General features: G+C 49.4%; 2 protein-coding genes across 5 annotated transcripts; one reads left to right on the forward strand and one right to left on the reverse strand.

Annotated features, from left to right (window-relative positions):
* Positions 1-1,063: 1,063 nt before the first annotated feature.
* CDK2 (cyclin dependent kinase 2) lies at positions 1,064-6,661 on the reverse strand. 2 transcript variants are annotated; one of them, XM_032420683.1, is made up of 8 exons: positions 6,311-6,647; positions 5,506-5,583; positions 5,282-5,402; positions 4,431-4,601; positions 3,852-3,953; positions 3,023-3,166; positions 2,516-2,719; positions 1,064-2,234 (listed from the first exon to the last, which is right to left on the reverse strand). In XM_032420683.1, the coding sequence occupies exons 1-8, from the start codon at positions 6,424-6,426 to the stop codon at positions 2,130-2,132; spliced, it is 1,041 nt and encodes a 346-aa protein (XP_032276574.1). In that variant the 5' UTR covers positions 6,427-6,647; the 3' UTR covers positions 1,064-2,129. The 2 variants fall into 2 exon arrangements, with proteins under 2 accessions (XP_032276574.1, XP_032276576.1); XM_032420685.1 differs by lacking the exon at positions 3,023-3,166 and having other exon boundaries at positions 6,311-6,661.
* Positions 6,662-7,414: 753 nt separating this feature from the next.
* PMEL (premelanosome protein) lies at positions 7,415-15,209 on the forward strand. 3 transcript variants are annotated; one of them, XM_032420837.1, is made up of 12 exons: positions 7,420-7,495; positions 9,696-9,806; positions 9,954-10,100; positions 11,028-11,162; positions 11,527-11,688; positions 11,968-12,447; positions 12,556-12,666; positions 13,412-13,528; positions 13,764-13,848; positions 13,958-14,163; positions 14,272-14,359; positions 14,937-15,102. In XM_032420837.1, the coding sequence occupies exons 1-12, from the start codon at positions 7,420-7,422 to the stop codon at positions 15,079-15,081; spliced, it is 1,863 nt and encodes a 620-aa protein (XP_032276728.1). In that variant the 3' UTR covers positions 15,082-15,102. The 3 variants fall into 3 exon arrangements, with proteins under 3 accessions (XP_032276727.1, XP_032276728.1, XP_032276729.1); XM_032420836.1 differs by having other exon boundaries at positions 7,415-7,495; positions 11,968-12,666; positions 14,937-15,209; XM_032420838.1 differs by lacking the exons at positions 9,696-9,806; positions 9,954-10,100 and having other exon boundaries at positions 11,968-12,666.
* Positions 15,210-15,259: the final 50 nt, after the last annotated feature.

The raw sequence follows: 15,259 nt of genomic DNA on the forward strand, positions 1-15,259 counted from the left end.
GACAGGCGTACATGTCAACCAATAATATCTCGACACCCTCATGACCCCGCCTTTTGACTCATAAACATCTAATCAGGTGAGTGATGGAGGCGGGTCAAAGTGAAGCTTTAACCAGTACTGGGAAGATTCGGAACTTGAATGGCAGGCAAGGCGGGGTTGAAAGAAGCCTTAGGAGGGCCGCTGCTGACCTTCGCCCCTCCCCCCGGATTTGGCGGGGACTGACCCTGGGGCCCCGCCCTCTATGACAAATTGGCGGCGTAAAGAGAAGCATCTCACCTGAGGAACCGGAGCCTGGGAATTTAAGTGGCACTCTCGTCGATGCGGCCTCCTTTTTGTGGGGCCCCAGAGGACAAGAATTTTTGGGGTGGCCAGCGCCGGCGGTCTGAGATGTTTTTTGGTGGGGCTGAGACCGAGGCAACTCCAAGAAGTGGTAGCTTGGGGAGACTTTAACCCCCTCCATAATAATTTGTCATACAGACAATTGATATATTCTGAGTCGTATGTAAATGTGATTAAAATATCTTTAGAAAACCGTGATATGCAACAAAAAGGAAAAACGACGAGCTTACTGGGAAATTCAGTGTCAAGGGGAATTCCCATGGAACCCACGTCCAACCACTTTGCTGTTCCTAAGTCCCTCCTAAGTCTCTGAAATTCTGGAACCGCCACCTTGTATGTATATGTATGTGGGGTGTGTGTGTGTGTGTGTGTGTGTGTGTGCAGGGGATGATTCAGGTTTGTGGGGAAAGTGAAGTATGTTTCCATTTCCCCAACAGTAAAATGGGGGCAACAATTCTAATTTTGCCCACTTTCGGCACTATCCCAATTGCATAAAAGAGGCCGAATTGGGGTGAGGTGGGTAGCCCTGCACAGAGAGATTAGGAAAAGGGGCGCTCTGAAACCAACTATCACATACACACATTCATATTCTCTCTCACACATCATTCTTTCAGTAAATATGTAAGTAAAGGAGGAAAGAGATGAACTATAAAACTAGGAACTTTTGTTTTTAATGAATTACAAACTAAATTACAAATAATGTTAATAGCAAGAACACTTGAAGACAAGAGGTGGGAGAAGAGAGACAAAATCATAAAAAGAAAAAAATACTCTTTTTTTAAACATTCGCATTACAAAATCCCAAGGTGCGCATGGCAACAAATCCACCCATTCCCACTTAAAAAACTACTATAACCTGAATGAAATATAAATATAATTGTTCATCCTTCTTTTAAAGAAAAAAATTTTCCCAATGCCCTCACTCAGTCACAGCCCTAAAAGTGTCAGCATTCTCAAAATGATGTCTAAACCCTAACTTCCACTCCTATGGGGTGGCCTTTAGAGGAAGATGGGACCTGGGACATGAAGAACTAAGAATCTTAAGAAGAGAAACATTCAAACAACTTTTCCTTGCCTCATAAGGCCACAGTGAAGCACAATTCCTGTCCTAGAGCTTCCCAGACACCTCTTGCCCATAGGAGGGACAGAAAGGGGGTTCTAGGGGCAATCATTTCTACTGCAGTCCCATAAGGACTGCAGAGACTGGGAGTCTTGAGTCTCCTACACTGTTAGGTGAGATGAAACACTAAAACTAGTGTATAAATTGGTTGGTCTATTTTTTAACCTAATTCTTTAAAACAGGCCCCTCCCTATGTTTTTGTTTTGCTTGGTTTTCAAAAGTTCCAACTTAGGTCCTCTGCTATCAGTTGGCCTTACAAACACAGTGGCCGCAGAAGGCTTGGGGTGTCTGTCATCCCAAACACAGGAAATAATAATTTCAGGGCTTTCAGAGATTGGGATGGCAAACCCTATGGGGGTGGGGGAGGGAGAAAGAGTCAGTCTTTTTCTTTTTTTTTTTTTTTTTAAATACCAGCCCTCCTCAGCAATGACTAAGAGGAGGAGGAGAGGGTGGTAGAGGGACTTAAGTGCATCTAATACTGAAGCTTCCTTTCATTTTCACCTATTTCTCCCCTCCACCCCTTATATCCCCAGAGTTGGCTGGCTAAGAAGGGGAGGTGGGTGTTAAGGCAGCCAGACAAGATCAGAGGGCAAATAGCCCAGGGCCAAGCCAAATCAGGCCCCTGCTGGAGGAGAGGATGAGACTTGGGGTAGGGGCTGGGGGAAGGACATCAGAGTCGAAGGTGTGGTACTGGCTTGGTCACATCCTGGAAGAAAGGGTGAGCCAGAGCTGCCTTTGCCGAAATCCGCTTGTTGGGGTCGTAGTGCAGCATTTGCTGGAGGGAGAGATGTATGCTGACTTCAGTGATGTGACAGTGGACTAAATGGGCAGCAGGTGTTCCAAGAAATCAGGAAACCAGAATTCCTTTTACCCAAGGCAGAGTTCCCAATTCCCTCCTTCCTATATTTGAATGGGTATGCCAACAGGGAGAGAGAGAAGCAGGGGCTAGGGAAATGCCAAGACCCAAATTCCAGGGTCTCATCCTTCCTTCATCCTGGAAAAAAACCTGCCCTGGGGAAGTAAAAGAGGAAATGGGTGCCCATCCCCAACTCTCACCGATAGCAAGCTCCGTCCATCTTCATCCAAGGGAGGAACAACTTTGCTAAAATCTTGCCGGGCCCACTTGGGGAAACTCGGCTTATAATCAGGCATAGAAGTAACTCCTGGCCAAACCACTTCATCTGGGGTCCCCAGAGTCCGAAAGATCCGGAAAAGTTGGTCAATTTCAGAATCTCCAGGGAATAGGGCCCGGCGGGTCACCTGAAAATGGGGAAAGAGAAAAGGCCAAGACCCGCACTGATGTCAGTCAAAGCTGCTCCCTGTGCAATGGAGGTTCCCACAGGCAGTGGAAGGTCAGCAGGGCCCCATGACTCCCTCCCCAGGGCCTTTCATGGGGTCAGTCACACAGAGCTTGAGACAATGAAGTCCCTTCATCTGTCTCCTCGCCCCCTCCTTCCTTCCCCCAACCATGCCTTTGCAGATCCCCAAGGCTGGGTGGGGCTGGGAGGGGGTGAATGTCTGGGGTGCCACTGACATGTAGCAAAGGGATCCCAAGCCACTCACGGGGTGTGGGGTAGACACTGCGGTCATCCCCCCTCCTTGTGATGCAGCCACTTCTAGATAGGAGCACAGCGGGCAGAGACTGTGTCTTCCATTTCTTCTGTGTTCCCCACAGCACCTAGCATGGTGCTGGGTACACACTAGGTGCTTAACAAATATTTTTTGATGAATTGAGAGAGGAATATGGGCAATTGTAAGGTAATGTACTGGGGGATAAATGCACATTTTATATACAGGCTAATGGTTTCTAAGCCCCCAGTCACAACCCAGATAAAGGACTATAAAACAAATTGCGGATTTGATTTGAAAATGCAGCCCACTCCACTGTTACATTAAAGGGGATGAGAGCTCCCATAAAAGGCTGGGCCTCAGGGATCCTTCATTCTGAAAAGCCAGAAGTTGAGGGGGACATGATTTAAGTCTGTAGTTTAAATAAAAGGTATGGATGGATAAGGTGAATACAGTTGGTTTCACCATATTCCTGGAACCCTACAATAAGGTCTATAGGCCAAATGAAAGAGGCACTGAATAGCAGGTACTCATTCTCCCAAATATATGCAAACTAAAGCTAAAACAGCTGCAGAGATGATTTAGCTCAATTCAGGGGTAAGAAATGTGTTTTGAGTGCTAAGGCCGTTTGAGGCTATACTAACACTGTGGTTGGCATCAGGGACAACAGTCCTATCCTTTCCCCCCTACCTGCCTTGATGCTACTCTAGAGAAAAAAAACCTATGATAATAGAAGGGCCACGGGTCTAGGCAAAGAAACAGTTGTGTTGTTCTTGAATGTGGGGAGGAGTGAGCTGGGTGGAACTCGGGCTTGCCTCCGTACCATTTCAGCAAAGATGCAGCCCAGGCTCCAGATATCTACAGCTGTGGAGTAGTACTTGCAGCCCAGAAGGATTTCAGGTGCTCGGTACCACAGAGTCACCACCTGGGGACAAGAGCAGGAAGGGGAGGGGTGGTGCATGGGGCATGGTGATTCCCACATCTCAGCTCCTCAATGTTACTCTGCTAACTCTCAGCCTCTTAACAAGCAGCTTCTCTCCCTTCATCTTTCCCATCTTTCTGACTTCCCCTCAGTAAACTTCTTAGACCAGAGTTAGCCTCGCCCGTGACTCTGAGGACCATATTTTCTGAACCTGCAATTTGCAATCTTCCTGGAAAACTTGAGACAAGTGGTCATAATTTTAATGGTGTGCCATCCAGCTCTCCTGGCTTGGTATCTATCAAAGCCCAGTTAGCCCCACAATGTGAACTTGGTGCATACTCTAAAACCTCTTGGGGTAGCCAGACATACTTTCCATCTAGTGAGAGAGAAACTGCTGACCAGATAGGTTTAGTAATTTTGTGAATGTCCTTGTTAACACCTCCCAGGAAGTTCAGAGAAGAAATGCAGAGAGGGGCTCACCTCATGGGTGTAAGTACGAACAGGGACTCCAAAGGCTCTGGCTAGTCCAAAGTCTGCTAGCTTGATGGCCCCCTCTGCGTTGATAAGCAGATTCTGAGGTTTGAGGTCTCGGTGCAGAACCCGATGAGAATGGCAGAAGGCTAGGCCCTGAAGCAGCTGGAACAGATAGCTCTGACAAAGGAAAGAGAGAGAACTTTGTTTCTCTACCACAGTGAGCTATTAGGGTCCACTCTCTGACTGCAAGGCTCAACTAAAGCCTTTTACTATATTAGATTATAATTACATGTTTATAAGCTGTATATCCCATTGGAGTGAGAGGCCCTTCCAGTGAAGACAAGAACTAGGTCTTATTCAGTTTTGCATCTCTTTTCCATATCCTGTGCCTAGCACGTTGAAGTGCTCAATAAATGTGCACTGAATAAATGTTTGTTGGTAGATTGAAAGTAGCTCGGGGAGTAAAGAACCCAGCCCTAAAACAGACAACAGAGACTCACTGGCTATTTCTCCTACCAAACAGGTGGAAGGGCTTCTTGGAGGAATCTACCAAGTGCCCTCAAGTCCCATTTATCTGAGTTTCATCTGACTTTCCACCTGAGCTACAAAGTTGACTCACTAGAGTTTCAACTTCTTTGATTCTCCTGCCCAGCCCAGGGGTTAATAAGCATAATGAGCAGTGAAAGAGCCACAAAACAAAGGTGTGTGTGTGTGTACGTGTGTGTGTGTGTGTGTGTGTAGGGGGATGAGGGCTGGGAAGGAAGCCAAGATCACAAATCATCACTCAGTCTGAATTGCCTGCCTTCAGTCCCCCCAAAACTTGCCCATGTTGGGGAGGAGTTGTTGAGAAGGATTACCTTGATGAGGGGAAGAGGAATGCCAGTCAAAGCAGAGGCATCCATAAATTTCTTCAGATCCTGATGCAGAAACTCAAAAACCAGGTAGAGTTTGTTTTCTGTGTGGATGACATCCAGCAGCCTGGGAAGGGAGGTCCAGGAATGGAGGTGAGGAAGAGTAATACCCAGGCTACACAGAACACATCCTCCTTTACTGTCAGAGCACCTCCCAGATACATACTTACTTGACAATGTTAGGGTGGTTAAGCTCCTTAAGCAGAGAGATCTCTCTTATAGCAGTACTGGGTACACCCTCCGTCTCACTTGGAGAGGTTGAGAGAGCAGAGATAGGAATGTGGTTACAAATACTCCTTTCCCCCCAGCCCGTCATTCTTTTCCTCCCAATGAGACACCACCCCAGCATCCCCTAGGAAAGTGAGAAAAGAGAAAGGGTGCTGTAGGAGTTAATTCATGGGTGGACAGGGAGTGGTTTTTGAATACATTAAGGTCATTATTTCTTCTCTTCCCAGGGGTAGGTAAGTAAAGCCTTCTGGTGGAGGTGAAGAAGAGAGAAGGTAGCAGGGAAAAAATAGGAGTAGCAGCACCCAGCCTCCCTAGAGGGGCCAGTGAGGTTCAACTGCCATTCTTTTGAAAGAGGTAGAGAATTCTAAGATGAGGGTGGGGTTGGGGCAGTGAGGAGGGCTATTCATTCAGAAAGGTGCTCTTCACCGGTTCCCACAAAACCCAACTCCACGGGGAGTCCTGGACCCCATCTCAGAGGCCTCCTTCCTCTTCCTGACTCTTCCTGACTGCAGATTTGGGGGCATCACTCGGCTTTGGGGAGGAAGTTTCCCATAGATTCTACAGTGCCCTATACTCTCCACAGGGAAACCCTTCACTGTCCTCCAACCCACCTCTCCACTTCAAAAGAAGTCCCTCCCTGCTACCTTCCGGTCCTTGGACGGCTACCCGTCTGTTGGGGTGGGGGCGGGGGGGGGACACTCAAGGAGCTCCCGAGTTAGAGGAGTCCCGGGTACAGAGGCCACTCACGTGTCCAGGCGGATTTTTTTAAGCGCCACCACTTCTCCCGTCACCTTGTTTTTGGCTTTGTACACAACTCCGTACGTGCCCTCTCCGATCTTTTCCACTTTTTGGAAGTTCTCCATGAAGCGCTAGCGAGTCGGGTCAGCCCGGCCCTGGAGCGGGGGCCTGGGAACCCTGCAAAAGGCGGGCCCCGGCTCTCGCGGGGTGGAGGAGGGGGAAACAGGACCCAGCTCTGCGGCCCCAGGTCGGGATGGAACGGAGTGTATCTCTCGCTCTTGTCAATTTGTCCAACTTGAAACAATGTTGCCGCCTCCCCTCCAGTTCCCTACCGCCACCGGAGGCCCCGCCCCTCCTTCCCGCGTTTCCCTAGCCCCGCCCCCAGCCCTTCCTATTGGTCAACGTCAGAGCGGAGGGGCGAGCCCAGCGCCCCTAGCTGCCGCAAATGACCCCACCTCTCGCAAGTTTAGTTCCGAGGGTCCTTAACACAAGTTTCTGTCTCGGTGGGGAAGCTAAATGTCTTTTTCCAAGTACCTGGATTTGAAGTCGAGTTTCTTACCTGTGTCCTGAATCTGTAGGGATTTCCTGATCTCTAATTCGCCGTTTCACCAACCCTAGGGAAAATGTGTCTCGCCCTGAAATTCCACCTGGCCCAGAGAGTCTCCCTTGAAAAGCAGGAAGCTAGGAATCTCATTGTATGGGTTTTCTGGGCCTTGAAGATGTTCGTCCCGCCTCTGCCCATCCTATACTATCTCTCTGTTTTGGGATGCAGGGCCTCTGTCTCTTTGAGAGGTTTCCTGGTTTGACTCAAAAAACAGACTGATTGACTAGCCTATGATGAATTATATGTGTCGGGTACACGTTATGTAGCTGACCTTCAATCAATTATTTCCTAGTCAAGAAGGGAGTGACCCAGTGAAACCAGAAACTGTCATTGAGTAGCGAGATGTCCAGGGACCAGGATCCCTTGTCAGTCTGCCTTTCTCCGGTCCTCCTGCCCCTCCCAAGCCTCTCCTAGAGGGAGAGGAGGAAGGGCTATGCAAATGAGCACCCCTCTCCTATATAGGGGCTTCTCCCAGCCCCCCCCAGCGCCTTTGGTTGCTGGAAGAAAGAACAAGATGAATCTGGTGCTGAGAAAATGCCTTCTCCATGTGGCTGTGATGGGTGCTCTTCTGGCTGTGGGGACCACAGAAGGTGAGCGTCGGGTGTGTGGACATGAACAAGTGTGAATTTGGGGTTGCACACCTACTCTGGTTTTTCCCTTCCTCATGGGAGATACCGGCAATATTTCAGGCTTCTCTCACCCATTTGATTTAGCGAGGACATGGACATCTGAGCTCCCTCCCTATGTGGAGATTTGGGACTGAGCTTGAAAATAATTCCATCTGCTTGGAAGGGCAAAAGGATAGTGGGTCTTTGTGGCCCTAACTCCGAGGCTCCCTGGGCAATGAGCTGGAGAAGGGGCTTCAAAAGGGAAATAAGTGGAAGACTTAGGGAATGACTCAGGCACTTGGGATAGGGTATTTTAAGTGAGGAGTAAGAGAATGTGGTATTGGATAGAAAAGGAAAGGAGGTACCATCTCCCCTCTTTGGGATGGGGATGGGTGAACACAGCTCAGGCTTTTGTTCTGGGGCTGGAAGAGACAGGCAGAGGGGTCTCAGCTGAGCATCACATGAAAGGGCTCTGGGGGATTGGGGCCTCGTGACAGGAGCAAGGGGTGGGGGTGGGGACGGTGAGAGGGTCTGGAATGTCCCGTGCTGCTTTGAGGAGGGAGGGTTGGGAGTGAAGAAAGAATGGGGTATCTTATGATTCTCTTGCTCTAGTGGTGGGATGCTCAATGAGATGATTCTAGATCCCCACCCCCACCCCCAGCAGACTCAGCTAGGTTTCCAGTACACATTACAGGAGTGAAGATAGTTTCTCCTGTGCTAAAATTGCAGATATCATGTCCCAGTCTCCCCTTTCTCTCTCTGGATCCCTGGTCTCACAGACTTCTAGGAAGTTCTGGTTGATCTGACTTCCCCTCATTTATGCTGCAGTTTCAAGTCTTTTTCTTTTACTATTTCCTTAATGTATTCTGGAAACATTCTGTTCATGCCTGTCCACCTGAGCCTCTTAAAAGATTGTGCTTACTTTTTGGATACTGATTTTTTAAATCATAAGAAGACATTTTTATTTTATTTTTTTAAAGATTTTATTTATTTATTTAATTGACAGAGAGAGAGACTGTGAGGGAGGGAACAGAAGCAGGAGGGAGTGGGAGAGGGAGAAGCAGGCTTCCCGCCAAGCAGGGAACCCGATGCGAGGCTCGATCCCAGGACCCTGAGATCATGACCTGAGCCGAAGGCAGACGCTCAACTGACTGAGCCACTCAGGCGCCCCAAGAAGACATTTTTAGATATTTATGAAATTTTATATGAATTGGGTTTGATAATTTTGTCCAGTGTGAAATGACATTGTGCTTATTCAAGAAAATGTTCATATTTTTTACGGATATGTATTGAAATTGTACGGTTAAAATAACAAGACGTCTGGGATTTGCTTCTAAATACTTTAGCCAACAAACAAACAACAACAACAAAGGATAGATAAAGCAAATGCGGCAAAATGTTGATAGTTGTTGTACCTGGGTGAGGCGTATATGTAGATCCATCATATCCCTTTTTCTCAGACCTCTCTTTTGGTCAGTTATAATAATTTTGTCTGCTTGGTCCCCACTCCCAACCTCTGCCTGCCTCTGATCCATCCTCTACATTGCTTGCCATAGTGATCCTTCTAAAACCCAGATCTGGTCATATTCAAAAAGCTTCTGAAGGGTGAATTTTATGGTATATGAATTATATCTCAGTGAAACAAACATAATCTCCTGCCATGGTCTTGCCTACAGAATAAAGGCCAAACTCCTTTGCTTGGCACTCAAAGCCTTCACTTGTCTTCTTGGCCTCATCTCTTACAGTGTGCATCAACCACACTGGTAGTTCCTATCATGCCTCATGCTACCATGCCTCCATGCCTCCGCTCGTGCTGGTCCTTCTGCCCAGAGTGCTCTATCCCACAGGCCAACTCCTCACTCCAATGGTCTTTCCCAATCCACCGGAGTGGAACTAATCTCTTTAGTCATTTTGTTGCACTTTGTGCATGTCTGTTATGGCTCATATTAAACAGTACCTTGAATTATTGTAATTTATGGACATGTCTTGAATCCCTTCAGGGCCATGTCTTATTCATTTCTTAAGTCCTTTGTACCTAGCACAGTGCCTGGTACATGGTGGCTATTCAGTAAATTAAAATGTACTTTGAATGTGAGAGTGAGTGGGGTGACATGGAACAGGGCTATCCCCTGACAAGAGATTGAGGGGTGATCGTAGGGCCTTCATGGTACCTTCTTTTTAGGACCCAGAGACCAGGACTGGCGTGGTGTCCCAAGGCAGCGCACAACTAAAGCCTGGAACAGGCAGCTGTATCCAGAGTGGACAGAAATCCAGGATCCTGACTGCTGGAGAGGTGGGAACTTGGCAATTTCCAGGGAGGGCATGGGGTGTGGAGAGGAGCAAGATCTGGGCTGAATGTAGCTTGGAAAGATAGGAAGGGGAAAGGTATAAGGGGAGGAAAAACCGTGGAGTCCCGGCTAACACAGCTGGTCCTTCCCAGGTGGCCAAGTGTCCTTGAAGGTCAGTAATGATGGGCCTACGCTGGTTGGGGCAAATGCCTCCTTCTCTATTGCCCTGCACTTCCCCAAAAGCCAAAAGGTGCTACCAGATGGGCAGGTCGTCTGGGCCAACAACACCATCGTGAATGGTGAGTACCTCTCTACTCCAGGCGTTTATTCCAAGGGCTCAGATTCCCTGGTGTCCCCAGTGAGCTCAAGGAGTGCCCCTTCCCCTCTACTTTTTATTTATTTGTTTGTTTGTTTTTTAAATATTTTATTTATTTATTTGACAGAGAGAGCGAGAGAGGGAACACAAGCAGGGGGAGTGGGAGAAGGAGAAGCAGGCTTCCTACGGAGCAGGGAGCCCGATGTGGGGCTCGATCCTAGGACCCTGGGATCATGACCTGAGCCAAAGGCAGATGCTTAGGGACTGAGCCACCCTTTTTTTTTTTTTAGTGCCCCTACTTTTTTTTTTTAAAAACAAATTGTATACATATTCTATAATATTCATTGTAGAAAAAATTTTAAAAACACAGATAAAGCAAAAAAAAAAAATACAATATGCAAAATTGGGATCAGAAGACCCAGTGGACCTAGAGTTTAGACAGACATGGATTTAAATTTGTAAATAATATGTTACCCTGGGCAAGTAACTTAACTGTTCTGTCCTTCCATTCCCTTAACTGTACAATGGGCTGACTAACTTGAATGTTGTTGTAAGGATTAAAATGCGATAATATATAAAGAAGTTAGCATAATGCCTGCCCTAGGCTAAGGTGAGGCTCAATAAGTGTCAGCTGATACTCTTACTGTTTTTCCCACCAGCTAGAGCAAACCACTCTAAACATGTTGCTGTATGACCTTCCAATCTCTTTCCTCTGTCTGTCATTAAGTACATATTAATCTATAATTCCAGTTTCCATCCTTTCCGTTACCACCCCAAATGGGTGATAACAAAGGGAATGTCCTATGTAGCTAAGGAGTGTTCCCACAGCCCCTCTCTGGCAGCCATGGTAGGGGTTTTGGTGTATAGAAAGGAATGCCAGGTTTCGAGGGTGACTGTATCTACCTTTCAGGGAGCCAGGTGTGGGGAGGAGAGCCAGTGTATCCCCAGGTACCTGATGATGCCTGCGTCTTCCCTGATGGGAGGGCCTGCCCATCTGGCCCTTGGTCTCATACAAGAAGCTTTGTTTATGTCTGGAAGACCTGGGGTGAGTCATCCACTCTTGGATTTACCTCTTCCTACCTGATCCCCTTTCATTTTGCTCTGTGAGTTTCCTTAATCTTCATTGCCCCCATGGCTCTTTCCTCTTCGATAGCACCCAGCCCCCTCCAACTCTCTCTACTATAGTTGTTTCTGGGGGCCCTTCCCCAATTATTGTCCTATCCCATGGACCCCCTTATCAGGATTCCTTTCCTGACCCCCACAGGACCACCTTCCAAATACTCTCTGAAATAACCATACTCAGTACATTACTGGACCTTCCTTCTCTGGTGCCCTGTCTCTAATCCTTCCCCTCAGTTCCCTTTGATCAGTACCTCCCCCACCCCTGCTTTTCTTTTCAAAAACCTCAGGCCAATACTGGCAAGTTCTGGGGGGCCCAGTGTCGGGGCTGAGCATTGTGACAGGCAAGGCAATGCTGGGCACACATACCATGGAAGTGACTGTCTACCACCGCCGGGAGTCCCAGAGCTACGTGCCCCTTGCTCACTCCTGCTCAGCCTTCACCATTACTGGTAAGGATTTAGGAAGGGGCAAAGCCAGTCACAAGGGTGCAGGGCGGTAGAAGATGGGGAGGCTTGGCCTGACTGGAAAGGGGAGAGGGGAAAGGGGAAAAAGGAATGGGGAAAGGGGAAATGGTGTGTAACCTTAAAGGGGCAGAGCCAGGAAGACATGGGCAGAAGAATGTGGGGCTTGGAGCCAGTGCAGGGCCAGTCAGCTGGAGTCGGAGGGTGTGGCTGTGAAAAAAGCTGTGGCCCAGGTCTGGTTCTCACCTTTTCTGGCTCCAATCCCAGACCAGGTGCCCTTCTCCGTGAGTGTGTCCCAGCTGCAGGCCTTGGATGGAGGGAACAAGCACTTCCTGAGAAATCATCCTCTGACCTTCGCCCTCCGGCTCCATGACCCCAGCGGCTATTTGTCTGGCGCTGACCTCTCCTACACCTGGGACTTTGGAGACCATACCGGGACCCTGATCTCTCGGGCACTTGTGGTCACTCACACTTACCTGGAGTCTGGCCCAATCACGGCCCAGGTGGTGCTGCAGGCCGCCATTCCTCTCCCTTCCTGTGGCTCCTCCCCAGTTCCAGTCACCACAGATGGGCACGCGCCGACCGCGGGGGCCCCTGGCACCACAGCTGGGCAAGAGCCTACTGCACAAGTTGTAAGCACGACACGTGGTCACGTGCCAACCGCAGAGCCCTCTGGAACCACAGCTGTGCACGTGCCAACCACGGAGGTCACTACGCTTGCACAGGTGCCAACTACAGAGGGCACAGGTACTGCAAGTGAGCAGGTGCCAACCTCAGGGGGCATAGGTACCACACTCGCAGAGACCGCAGGTACAACACCTGAAGGGCCACCCGCAGAGCCCTCTGGAACCACAGTTGCGCAGGTAACAACCAAAGGGTCGGTGGAGCCCACAACTGGAGAGGTACCCACGCCTGAGCCTGAGGGTCCAGATGCCAACCCATTCGTGCCCACAGAAGGTATTACAGGTAAGAGGGCCAGTGTGAATGCGGTTCATTGACGTGGGGCCTTTGTCACTACTCTGAAGAGCTAAAAGCCTTACCGAGGCCCCAGAGGTCACCCAATCCTTTGCTTAGCAATGGAGTCCCGTCAGAGCTCCCACTAGTTTTAAGCCCTCAAGTCCCTCTTAATAACATGGAATAGATCTGGAGTTCAGGAAACCAGGGTCTTTCCCTAGGCCATGGAGCGAGAGCTTGTTGCTTCTCTGTCTCTGAGGAGAGCTATTCCCTAAGGAGAAGGCCCGGGAACAGCACGTGGTCATTTACATAATATTTGTATCTCATTTTCTGTGCAAGTATAAATGCATAATATTCTGCCTCAGATTCTGGCACCATTTCCCACCCCTGGATTCCCATCCCAAAGCAGGTCAACCTGAAATTGTGGTAGGAACACTGAAAAGGTAGGCATGACATGGTGGCACAGGAATGAGGTAACTTGTGTCATGTCTAGCCCAGGACCCAGCACGGTGTGGGGGGTGATAAACACTTGGGATTTCTTAAAACTCCAACTCTACTCCTAGCTGTGTGACTCTGGGGTGCTCATTCTTCCTTCTGGGCTCTAGTTTCCTTATCTATAAAATGAGGTTTTCCAGGTCTTGTCTGATTCCAAGCTTGGATCCACCAGGTCTGACTCTACCTGGAAAAATGCCTGTGTGGCTTCTACTTCCAGTGAGTCATTTGTCTCTTGACAGCCTCTTCGATCCTCTCCTGCCAGGTTCCCAGAGCCCCCTGCTGGATGGCGCAGCTACCTTAATCCTGGCAAAGCGACAAACCCCCCTGGATTGTGTTCTGTATCGATATGGCTCCTTTTCTCTCACCCTGGACATTGTCCGTGAGTCTTGACTGCTTTGGGGGCTGGCGGAGGGAGGTGTGTCCTGCCTAAGGCTGGCCGGTGGAAGCGTACCTTGGCAGGAGTTACTCACCGGGACAAGAACACCCAAATCCCAGGGTTTTTATTTTGAAGGCACGGATGGGATTGGGGAAGCAGCCCTAGGGTTTTCCTCTCTGCGGGCCTTTGGAGAGGCCTGGTAGAGGCATCCCAGACGTAAACTCTTGCAACTCTGCAGGGGGTATTGAGAGTGCTGAGATCCTGCAGGCTGTGCCATCCAGCGAAGGGGATGCATTCGAGCTGACGGTGTCCTGCCAAGGAGGGTGAGTGTCCCACTGGTTTCCTGAGAACTCTTGGGCTGACTGTTGCATTGCCCTCTGGTGTCTAGTGTTCCTTCCCAGTCGCCCCGACCTAAGCCGACACCTCTTGCAGGCTGCCCAAGGAAGCCTGCATGGACATCTCCTCAGCAGGGTGCCAGCCCCCTGCCCAGCGGCTATGTCAGCCTGTGCCGCCCAGCCCAGCCTGCCAGCTGGTTTTGCACCAAGTCCTGAAGGGGGGCTCAGGGACCTACTGCCTCAATGTGTCTTTGGCTGATGCCAACAGTCTGGCAATGGTCAGCACCCAGCTTGTAATGCCTGGTAGGTACTTGGACGAGAGTTAGGGTGAAGGGGGTGGGGGGAATAGGCAGAGGCCGTCTGGCAGGGAGCAGACACTAACCGAAGCTGTGCCTGGGATTCTGCTCACAGGTCAAGAAGCAGGCCTTGGACGGGCTCCCCTGTTCGTGGGCCTCTTGCTGGTGTTGATGGCTATGGTGCTTGTATCGCTGGTATACAGGTGAGAGCCCCACCATCTAGTTCACACCCCCTTATCCCTTATGACCACTACTCGTTCTTCCTCAAGAGGAGAAGGAACCACCACTTCTTTTGAAGAAGCATGGTATCCAGGAAAGAACCCAGACTTGGAAGTTAAACAGACCTGGGCTGCAGTCTTGCTGGGGGGACCTTGGGAAAGTAACTTAACGTCCCTGAGCCTCTGATAAGTAGGAAAACTAATATCCGCCCTATGGGCACCCAGTTCTAAAGCAGGAGTACAATAAATGATGATACTGATGACTGTTGTTTATAATAACATCAAGAGTGGAGGAAACTGGGTGACCTGAGTCCTCTACCTGTGAGAAGGGCAGATGCTCTGGCCTGGAGTGCCAAGGTCCTCAAAGCAGGGAAGCTTGTAGGGTAAGAGGGAAATGGACAGAGGTTACCATAAAAACAAGACAAGATGAATCTTGTTGGTGAGAAGGGGAGGGAGCTAGGATCACGGTCAAGTAAACCTGGGGCCTCTTTTTTTGGAGAAGCACAGATAGGCTTCCCTTGTCCATTGCTAATCAGTTTCTCCCTTCTTCTCCCAATTTCAGGCGAAGACTTCTGAAGCAGGGCTCAGCCCTCCCCCTTCCCCAGCTGCCACGTGGTAGCACCCAGTGGCTGCGTCTGCCCCGGGTCTTCCGCTCTTGCCCCATTGGTGAGAACAGGCCCCTCCTCAGTGGGCAGCAGCAGGTCTGAGTAACCTCATGTGATGCTGTGATTTGCCCAGCGTGGACAGCAATGCTTATCTTTCCTCCAGTCTTCCCTTGGAGACTACCATTACCTGAAATAAATACTCAGAACCTGGTGCTGTTTTTTTTTTCTTGCTGTTGGGAGCATCTGTGTCATTTAAGGAGGGGAGGTATATGGGAAGGAG

Source organism: Phoca vitulina, unplaced genomic scaffold (genome assembly GCF_004348235.1).
Source record: "Phoca vitulina isolate PV1807 unplaced genomic scaffold, GSC_HSeal_1.0 scaffold23, whole genome shotgun sequence".
Taxonomy (NCBI): domain Eukaryota; kingdom Metazoa; phylum Chordata; class Mammalia; order Carnivora; family Phocidae; genus Phoca; species Phoca vitulina.

Bases quoted from the DNA above. Each gene is read 5' to 3' on its own strand.
- CDK2 (XM_032420683.1), bottom strand. From the start codon at position 6,426: ATGGAGAACTTCCAAAAAGTGGAAAAGATCGGAGAGGGCACGTACGGA. The intron at 5,584-6,310 runs GTGAGTGGCCTC...AACCTCTCCAAG, and splicing joins AAAAAAATCCGCCTGGACAC to TGAGACGGAGGGTGTACCCA. The intron at 3,954-4,430 runs GTGAGCCCCTCT...TCTTGTCCCCAG, and splicing joins TTCGTACTTACACCCATGAG to GTGGTGACTCTGTGGTACCG.
- PMEL (XM_032420836.1), top strand. From the start codon at position 7,420: ATGAATCTGGTGCTGAGAAAATGCCTTCTCCATGTGGCTGTGATGGGT. The intron at 7,496-9,695 runs GTGAGCGTCGGG...CCTTCTTTTTAG, and splicing joins GGCTGTGGGGACCACAGAAG to GACCCAGAGACCAGGACTGG. The intron at 9,807-9,953 runs GTGGGAACTTGG...GGTCCTTCCCAG, and splicing joins GGATCCTGACTGCTGGAGAG to GTGGCCAAGTGTCCTTGAAG.